The sequence below is a fragment of the Salvia hispanica genome, chromosome 5, assembly GCF_029641045.1.
Source record: "Salvia hispanica isolate PSC_SH4W2 chromosome 5, Shi_PSC_v1, whole genome shotgun sequence".
Classification (NCBI taxonomy): Eukaryota; Viridiplantae; Streptophyta; class Magnoliopsida; order Lamiales; family Lamiaceae; genus Salvia; species Salvia hispanica.
In genome coordinates, this window is record NC_142696.1 from 4,877,817 (window position 1) to 4,888,307 (window position 10,491).

The 10,491-nt window shown below is 36.2% G+C and overlaps 2 protein-coding genes across 2 annotated transcripts; one reads left to right on the forward strand and one right to left on the reverse strand.

The window, feature by feature from the left end:
• Window positions 1-2,624: 2,624 nt before the first annotated feature.
• On the forward strand, window positions 2,625-5,058 carry LOC125189101 (nuclear transcription factor Y subunit B-1). Its single transcript, XM_089059543.1, has 2 exons — window positions 2,625-2,773; window positions 4,349-5,058. The coding sequence occupies exons 1-2, from the start codon at window positions 2,704-2,706 to the stop codon at window positions 4,936-4,938; spliced, it is 660 nt and encodes a 219-aa protein (XP_088915669.1). The 5' UTR covers window positions 2,625-2,703; the 3' UTR covers window positions 4,939-5,058.
• Window positions 5,059-5,117: 59 nt separating this feature from the next.
• TRM10 (tRNA (guanine(9)-N1)-methyltransferase-like protein) lies at window positions 5,118-8,279 on the reverse strand. The gene is made up of 3 exons (XM_048086297.2): window positions 7,769-8,279; window positions 5,828-6,187; window positions 5,118-5,494 (listed from the first exon to the last, which is right to left on the reverse strand). Exons 1-3 carry the CDS (start codon window positions 8,261-8,263, stop codon window positions 5,249-5,251), a joined length of 1,101 nt encoding a protein of 366 aa, XP_047942254.1. The 5' UTR covers window positions 8,264-8,279; the 3' UTR covers window positions 5,118-5,248.
• Window positions 8,280-10,491: the final 2,212 nt, after the last annotated feature.

Below are 10,491 nucleotides of genomic sequence, written 5' to 3' on the forward strand. Positions count from 1 at the left end.
ACAGTACATGAATTGTGTTGATTTAATTTTTTGACTGTCAAATGGCAGGACATAATAAAATTAATCATACATCAAATCAAATATTTCCATCAAACCAATCATCACCAACATCAACATAACCATAGATTCAGCACATACTAGGGTTTCATTTTTCTTATTTTATTTGAGGTTAATTGGAAATGCATGTGGCATTATCCTTTTTTTGCTTTACACAAACGAAGATAGAAATTTAAAATATAAATTGGTTGAGACGATGTAAATTACATCATCAGTCACACATAAGAAACAAAAAAGATGGTTGCCAATTAATTACATATTTCCAGAATTTCATATTAATGCACAACCTCAGTTTTACTTTTTCTTTTAATAAAAGGGGGACTTCCTATCTGCAAAGACTCACTCACTCTCACTCTCACACCACCACCAGTTAGGCTTAGATTTGTAGGAGTGATGGATTTCGACCATAAAGGGTTCGCGGCGATAACAATGTTGTTGTTGTGGCTGACGGCCTTAGCAATATATCCTCATTTTATGCAGCCTGAACCTCCTGCTTCAATGGCTCTATTAATTTCTATTTTTCCCATGACTGCTGTTGTCTATTCCGTATTCATGGCCGTCTTTGTTTGGTAAATCAACTCTCTTTAATTTTCCATCTTAAACAGACATATAGAGTAAATAAGTATGCACCATGTTGTGTACCATATCTCTTAGATGATCAGTGTGAGAAATGATGTATGTCAATTTCTGTAACTCTCTATGTCTGAAAAGTGAAAGAGAAGGTTCTTGTGCTTTCAATTTTATCTGAATTATTACTATGCATTATTTTGCCAATTGACAGATTTACATATACCATGTGTTTGCTATAGGGCGCATTTTTAATTCCCATCATGGCGGGTGCTCCAAAAAGTAGTTTTATGTCGTATTTATAAAAAAAGCGCGCTAAACAAGTCGCGACAAACATTTAAAAGAATCTATAAATATTGTTTTCTAGCATAAAACAGGCGCGAAATGATCAGAATAAAATAACAAATATCATTTAACAAGTGCGAGATCCCGATAAGCGGACACAATAAAGAGGAAGGAAGGGCATAAGTTACTACATATTTTTTTGCCTTTTTTGCTTATAATTTTTGTAAATTATAAAAAAAAAAATCCACTTTATTGAATAATACCTAGAAAATTATAAATAATACTAATAGAGTGTCCATCGATATTTTTTCAAGCGTCCACTATTAGACACCACCTCCATCTTTAAATGGTTATACAAGAAAATTTACAAAGATGCAATTTATAATTAAACTAAAATCAGTAATTAAGGAGGCGCCCAAGTCAATCAGTAATTAAGGAGGCGCCCAAGTCATTTTGTCCTGCCTATGTTTATCAACAAACAAGAATTGGAAGATGGTATCAAAGGCCTTTCCTTATAGTTGAATTAAATCCGATGGTATCAATCAAATTTGCCAAAGTAATTAAGGAATAATAGTAAATAATCTCTTATTTTCTCTTTCGTATCCCCTTAAATAAGATGCACTTTTCCCTCTTAATAAACATATTATAGTCTCAAATTAAATCATACTCAAAATTAAGTCTAGAGAAATCTGAAGAAAGAAGATTCTCAGCATGTTTTTTTCAAAAATTCTATTATAAATTTTCAAAGCTCATCTATCCCTTTAACACTTTCCTTACTCCCGTGATTTTGTCTTTTCTTGAGTCAAGGGATATGGCCTGCAAAGACACCAGTAACGGCTTTGTGCAACTTAATAGTTTCTTGCCATTTTAATTTAATTAATTTACTCGCCTCAAACCCTTGTTTTCAATTTTCGTATTGAATATTTTTAAATTATGGCACATATATGTATATATATTTTCGTGGTTTATTGCTGTATAGAATTATAAATCTCTAAACACTCGAACAATTAAGGGATATAGAATTAGATTTGATGAGATAAGTTTGTTAAGAAAAGAAAATTTGTGGTTGAATGAACAGACTACCTTATTCCCAAGAATAACTGATTAGTTATTCTTTTGATGGTGCATATTACTAACTATTATAAATGGCAGATTAAATTAAATGCGTAGGCTATATAACTTTATCTTGTAATTAATAGTATTAGAAGAACACAAGTATGGTCTATGAGCAGCCTCCACATAAGCAGTTGCAGATGTATGGGTAAGAAAGAAGAAGGAAAAGTTATTCACGCTTCATAAAAACTTTACACTAATGAATTACAAATTTAGACAAATATGACAAAATTGCAAGTAAGCCATCATTCATTCCAGACAAAATAGCAAAACAATATACACGAGAAGGAGGAGGGGAGAGAGAGAGAGAGGAAATTATATATGTTGATGCATGTTCCCGTAGAAGAGAAGATGTATTGTATTGTAGTGAAGATAGATAGTGACATGATAATTTGGCAAAAGAGTATTCCTTTTCAGAGAAGAGCATTGAATTGGAACTCTAAAAAACACAGATGATGAAAGAAAAGCAAATTAAACATTAATGGTATTGAACATAAATGTGGTCAAGCCTCACACCACAGTGCTGCCCAACTGTGAACCCTTATTTCCCACCGGCGAATGCCCTTCTCTCGTTCGCAACGCCTCTTCGCCACGTGTCCTCTACACTCCTCTCTATATATTAATCCCTTCACTTCTCCTTTTATTTCTTAACAACAACACCTATACCAAAAATATCTCAACATGGAACTCGGAGGGAACAATGGAGGAGGAGGCTTCCATGGCTACCGCAGGCTCCCTACAACAAACTCCGGTCAGTTCTTCAATTACCTTCCAATTTCCCACCTTTTTTCCCTTCCAATATGAGTGTAGATTTTTAGTGTTTTAGACCATTTTTTCATGACTAGTGAATAGTATTTCATCTTCTTCCTTAGGAAATGCAATTTGTCACCTTTATTAAATTCTCAGAAACATAGTGCAGCTGATCTTAACATACATTACCAAATAAATGTAATAAAACAGTTGTTGATCTGGAATGTCTGAAACCATATATAGGTAGGCTTGTTTTCTTGAATTTGAGTCCAAGGAAATGATGAGAAATGTAACTGCGAATTGTATTGTGTAAAAGGGGACAAAGTAGTGTAAACAAGTGGCATACATGCAGTATTTGGCCCCACATTCACATCTGTCACTCATGCATTATCAGATACTCACATTCACACTACTTACAGACTATAGTCTATATATGCATGTTTCACTTACTCCATTAAAATACAGCAGTCACCACATCATTGATCTTTTCCCCATCCGTCTACTCCAGGCATCATTCTCTTTTCGTACTACATTAGTGGTAGACTGGTAGTACTACTTTCTTTCTTAACGATAAAAACATTTATGCTTTGACTTCAAACATACCTGCCCTTATATTAGTATTTAAATCAATACATCTCGAGCTGGCTACACCTTTCTCCACTTATAATAATTTTTTAAAAGGCAGAAACCTTTTCAAATATAATAAATAAATTACACCACCTTATCTGTTTTTTTTTCTGGGAGAAAGGCGCTCATTTTTGTTGATTCCCATGATTTTAACTTCTTATTTGAGTGGTGGCAGAGAAATTCAAGAATTTTTGTTGTTTTTTGGTAGTAATAGACTAATAGTAATAATAATTACTTAATGATTAACTGTCTAATCATCTAAGTACTGTAACAGGTTTTGTATGTGCATTAAATAGAAATTAAAAAATTGCGATTTGAATTCTATTACTACCTCAGTCCATGAAAATTTATCCATTTTTATTATTTTCGTCCGTCCCCCAAAATTTGTCTCATTTCATTTTTACCTTTTTTGGTAGTTAGACCTTATATTACACTAACTCATTTCTACTCACATTTTATTATAAAACTAATATATAAAAATAGGACCATAATCCATTAACTTTTTTAACTCACTTTCCATTATATTTCTTAAAACTCGTGTCGAGTCAAAGTGAGATAAATTTTGGGGGTCGGAGGTAGCAGATGAATGGTGGACTAGAATACAAAATGTCAACAAATTCTGCTGCCTCTTATTGTTACTCGATTCACCAAATTTTGTCTTGCCCAATTTATGTTGAAGACCCATCTAAATATTGAGTTCTATAGTCGGCCCATACACATCCTGCCCGTTATTTTATTGGTCTTTTTTATTAATTAAGAAAATGACATTTTTAAAAAGTAGCTGCAAAAAAATCTGCCTTTTGGTTTAAAATGTTATTAGACTTTAACTCAAGATAAAATTGACAATTTTTATATTAATTGGTAGTTTTATCTTTACCATAACAAATGGTTATTTTATTAATTAAGTCTGAATATAATTATGTTGCTGGTTTGGTACGGTGGTAAACAGAGTTGAAAGCAGCAGACATGAGCATGGGGCTGCCATCTCCTCAAACAAACCCGGGCGGCGATGAGTCGGAATGCATCGTCCGCGAGCAGGACCGATTCATGCCGATAGCGAACGTGATCAGGATCATGCGCAAGATCCTCCCTCCGCACGCCAAAATATCCGACGACGCCAAGGAGACCATCCAGGAATGCGTGTCCGAGTACATCAGCTTCATCACCAGCGAGGCCAACGATCGCTGCCAGCGCGAGCAGCGCAAGACTATCACCGCTGAGGACGTCCTCTGGGCCATGAGCAAGCTCGGCTTCGATGACTACATCGAGCCCCTCACCGTCTACCTGCACCGCTACCGTGAGTTCGATGGCGGGGAGCGCGGCTCTTTGAGAGGGGAGCCTCTCGTGAAGAGGATGGTGGATCACAACTCCATGGGATTCCATGCCTTTCCTCCGCCTGCTTTCCACCACATTCCCCACCACCATGCCTTCTTCGGAGCTGCGCCTATGAATTTCTTCAAGGACACGCCTAATGCCGGCCCATCGCAGGCTGCGGTCGCCTGCATTGATCCTTTCCCTCAGCTTAAGGACCAATTGTAGGGTTGCACTGCAATCACTCCAAATCACTTTCTAATGTTGTTTTAGGACAGTAACTTGGACAACTTAACTGCCCCTTCTGTGTTGCAATTTTCCAAACAATTCGCTGCTCCTGTTCTACTACTTTGCTTTTGTTAACTAGGAATTTTAGCTTTTTTGCTTCAAAGACCGAAATCTGGAAATGGAGCAACTTCAATGTCACTGCTAATGCCAATAATACAATCAGTTGTTCATCAGAATCAAGGACCAAAATCTATCAGTCATGCCCAATAAACCATTCACAAAATTTCGCTTGGTCTCTCGGTTGAAATATTCAAGCTTTAATCTCTGCGCTAATACACGGCCTTTTTGCCTTTTGATCATCCATCCCTATACTGTCTTCATCATCTGCTCCAGCTTCCGTTTCATCCTCATCCTTTCCTTCGCCCTCTTCTGCATTGCCCTCTGTTCCAGCTTCGCCTCTCTTCCTCAGAGGAATCACCTCAAAAAATGAATGCTTCCAGTCTCCTGATTCCAAAAACTTGAGAAGTATCTCCACCACTTGATTCACAGTAAGGACCTGCGAGCAAATAAGAGAGACCACAAATAAGAAGTTATCATGGGCAGTTTACTTAGAGCAAGTACAAATTAGGCTGTGTATCTAAATAAAATGAAAGAAAGTGACATGAGACACTGTATAATTAACCATCATTCTATCCAGGACCTATATCTCAAACATATCATTATGCGCCATCTTAGCATGCAACATCCTATCAATTGTTGAGAACATGCTTTCAGATATTGTGAACAGCATTAGTTATAGTCATATCAAAGGACATCATCCGTCAAATGATTTAAGAAAAATGGGAGTATTGGTTAAAGAACTCAATATTAAAGCAGGAAAATAGACAACCTGAGAACTGGACATCTTCAGGTAAGATCCAATTGGCAATTTCGCTGTTTTAATCCCTTGCTCATTTGCTTTATTCATGGTAAGGCCTTTCCAGCGATTCCTATCCACCAAACCACCAATGATGTAAATTGCTTTCGGATCAAGTACATCCAGAACATTCTCAGAATCAGCTGTGAGATACACCAAATTTTCTTTCTGATCTTTAAAGGATTCTATGTAGGATTTATCCTCCTTCTCAATTAACCATCTATCATATCCTGGGATCCGCGTAAGTTGGTCTTGCATTTCTCCTTTGCAGCCAGTCAGCCATATATGGGCTGGCATGGGGCATCTTCCATTTAATGCATAGCAATACATAATCTGCATGTAAAATCAACAGTTATTAGCTTAATATGACTGAATAAGTTAATGGCAAGTACCTCATCCAAACAAGCTCAACTTTAGAAAGTCAGAAAGAGGCTCACCATAAAACCACAAGCTCAAAAGTATATGATGAAATTTAAGTTTTTTGGTTGTGACATGACAAAAACAACAATTTCGAAACAGTCTAATCATGGAGACATACTACGAGAACCATAAGGGAGCAATAACGAGAGAAAAGGAACCACGCAGCATACGGGCAACATAGCTGGAAGCCTGGAACTGGACATAGAATGGTCGTCTAAGGGTGCATGAAAAGATCACATTCAACTTTTAAAATAAGTTGTTAGTTTCAAGAACATGTAAGGTTCATATTTAAATATTTGGATTGTATGATTAATCTTCTTCAAAAGCTTCACAGGCTTCTTCAGATTAAAACCAAGCACTACAATATAGTAGTACTATCTAAAAGAAAGAAATTGCAATTTCTGCATCACACTCACAACATGGTTTCACACCGAATACTATAGTGATTTATCGGTGAAGAGTAGTTACTACTTATGTTTCGAAGAAAAGGTCAACTGATACCTAAGTTATTCACAATCCACCACACACATAACATCTGCTCTTCAAAAACCTCAAAAATAATATCTTTAAAATAGCTTGAAATTATAAAGTTGTTCGATAACCTTCTAGAAATTGGGGGAAGTGGGTGTTAATTTCACTTTAGTTACAGCCACGATATCATCCAAAAGCGTTACGTTCTCAAACATCAGTAAAGTAATGCCCCATGTACAATGCAGAGATATCCAATAAATTCATAAAATCCAGAGCTGAAATATCCCTTAATCGCCCAATAGGCATTGCGCTCTGTCTCATGATTTTATCTACACTGAACCACTCGTACATTATACAAATGTGGCCAAATAGAATTAAAACTCCTACTTCAAGTTTAAAGTTCACGAGCATGTCACAGGAGGTAGAGACAAGTGTTATATAAATAACAAATATCACAATCACTTACTTCCAAGGAGCAAATTGGTGTGACATATATTAGTAAATTGTACCAGTAATCAATTCTATCAAATTGAAGGACGATTCAACTGCACTAAATGGTCCTGGAAAACTGTCACTAGAATAAGCATGGGCATGAATACAACTGAATTGATGATTTGTGCCTAAGTATCTATAAAGGCGTAAGTTTCCTTGAGATGACTCCGGGCCATGTGGTTATCCAATGATACAGATGCTTATGCAGTCCTTAGTTACAATGGCCCAGTTAACCTAATTGACATACTAAATTAGTTTCAAACTGTGCAAATTCTGTCATTAGTGCTTTTTCTGCCTACATAACTAAAGCCAGACCGATAATCAATCACACTTTGCTTTCATAGACAAGGAATTTTAACTTCACGTATATGACTCTTTGAACTGATAGTGAGAAACTAAAATTGCAGTTGTTTCATCCATCTTCATGAAAGATACATATGATAATCCATTTTATTGTTCATTAAATTGAGTCGAGTTGGCAATTCAATAATTTGATGAAAGAAAGACGGAGAGTCGAATTGGCAAATTGACCTGCTGAACGAGGCTGCTGAGTTCAGTAGATGTCATGAGGTGAGCGAACTCGAGATCAATAACCACATTCTGACCATTAGCCCTCGCTTGCTGTAGCCGCTCGAGTTTCTGCCCCTTCTCCTCCGAGCGCTTCTCCATGCGTTCCCTCCTCATCCCCTTCCTTTGCTCGATTAGCTTTTCCCTCTCCTCTTCGTCGAGGCTCGCCAATTTCTCCGCCCACTCCGTCCGCTTGCGCTCCGCCTCCCGCTTCTTGTGTTCTTTCATCTGCGCCTTCTTCTCCGCCTTCTTCGCCTCGAATCTCTGCTGCTTGAGAAGACGCTTCTGAGCGTTCTTCGACATTGAGGGGGCGATTTGGTCATTCTGCAGGGGCTCGGGCGGTTCCATTTGCAGAAATGGTGAGAGAATAATAGGTGGTTGAGCTAGAAGAGGGGAGTGCAGCGGTGGCTGCGCCAGTAATGAGGTTTTCCAAGCACCAATTTTGCACCAGTTTATCATACGACGAATACAGATGTTTAATGCTACTGAATTTTTTTTTATTTTACTATATACTCCTTTTTTTCCATTAAAAATATCATTGCATACTTTTTGCAAAAAAAATGTTTCATATAAGATAAAATATAATAATAATTACAAATTGCCAAAAATATTACTCCTTTAGTTTTTATTGTAAAACTTTATCTTGCTTCCTCAAATTTAACTTTGTTTTTACATATATGTCTTGCTTTAAGTCCTCTAATAAAATTCCCATTTTATTATTTGAATTTGTCTGTTAATAAAAATTCTATTTTGTCGTTTTAGTTAATCTACAATAAAAATCTCATTTGATCTTTTACTATAAATAATAAATATACATCACATTTTATTAATTCAATTTTTCACTTCACATTTTATTAATTAAGGCATTTTTTCATAGGATTTAGAATTGATTTTTTTTTTGGAAACGGTGTATTTCCACGGAGATGACTAACGTATTGTTTCCTTGGTAATGGGTCTCACAATGCAAGTTCATAGTTTTGTACTCCTTCCAACCCATAACAAATGTCACACTTTTCATTTTAGTTTATTTCAAAAAAAATGTATTTTCCAAAAAAAGTTGTTTCTCACAGTAATATAAATATATTATTTCTCTCTCCATTTAATACACAAAATAATTTCCTCTAAAATTCTGTGCTAGTATCCAAATGTCTCATTTCTTATGGGGCGGAGGGAGTACTTGGTTGAAGATGTTGGTGTCACAGGGGCGGAGCCAGAAATTTATATGAAGAGGGGCAAATTTACCTATAAAAAAAATTTAAGAATTTGAGGAGGGGCATTTAGTGAAAAATTAAAAGAAATAAATTTTATCATAGGCAATATATATATGAAGTAAAAAATTTGAGGTGGAGCAAATGCCCCTCTAGTCATTTTACTAGATTCGCCCATGGTTGGTGATATGATTTTTTACTATATTTCCCTCATTAAATTTTCATATTCCATCATACCTCACCTCTTTTTTATGGAACCCTAATTCATATTGCCATGCATTTCAACTACTTCGGAGGTGTTGAAATGACTTAATCACACCGTACGAACTTGGGGGGTTTCATCATAGCTTCTAAAACACAGTGGATTTACCTTATTCTATCACAACTTCTACTGATATAGTCGTTCCATTTTTTGCAAATGTTTGATTTTGCTTGTTAAATTGGAAAACCATTTAGTCTCACACACAAACTCAAGGTTTGTAGACGGAGCTTAGCCGTCACTCATGGGATGACAGGGAAAAGAAGTACTATTGGGATGCATGAAAGAGTTGGTCGCTCATGGTTGGAAGTCGGATAACGGATTTCGAGCTAGGTACTACTAAAAGTGGATGAAGCGACGCACAGAGAGTTTCAGAAACCGACCTTAGGATGAACGCTCATATTATTTTCAAGATACACTACACAGATGGAAGAAAAGTTTTATTTTGCTTTCTCAAATTCTGGGTGGCAATGGGGTGAGATTTAATGTCCATGCGGACTTCAAGAATGAGGTCAAATTGTGAAGTAATTACTCTTTCCGCCCCAACTAAGTTGAGTCGTATTCATTTTTAAGATATTCTAACTAAGTTGAGTTGTTTCCTTTTTAACAAAAAACAAAACAATCAATCACTCTTACTTTATTCCGTCACCTACTTTACTCTGTCTTTATCTTCCCTATTTTATTCTTCTTTTCTACTTTTCAACACAATTTCTTAATCTCAGTACTAAAAAACGTTGACTCAACTTAGTTGGGACGGAGAGAGTACTTTATTTAATTCCACTGGAATGGCCTACAAATCCTTATGTTTATTACGCCATGTATTTAAGCATGATTATATAGAAATAGACATTGCGTGGGAAGTCATTGATGATATATTTGTTGTAAATATAAGCAGACCCAGTTGTTCGTTTCATGCGTGTTAATAAAAGCATACCATACTACGATGACTAGAAAATTCTCTTTGGTAAGATAGAGCTACTGGAATGGGTGCAGAGGATGTGTCCCAGAGGATGAACTGTACTGCTTCCCGAGCTAGAGGTCCCAACAATGAAATGGGAAGTGAGTACAACTTCGATGATGATGGCGTCATTGATACTTGAGACAAGCCCGAGTGTGCATGTACAAATATAAATGATATCACAGTCCTCACTTTTAGATTTACCTTTTTGGGGATATTAACAATAGTGTCATCAATCCGAATCTAACATATGGTTTTCTCG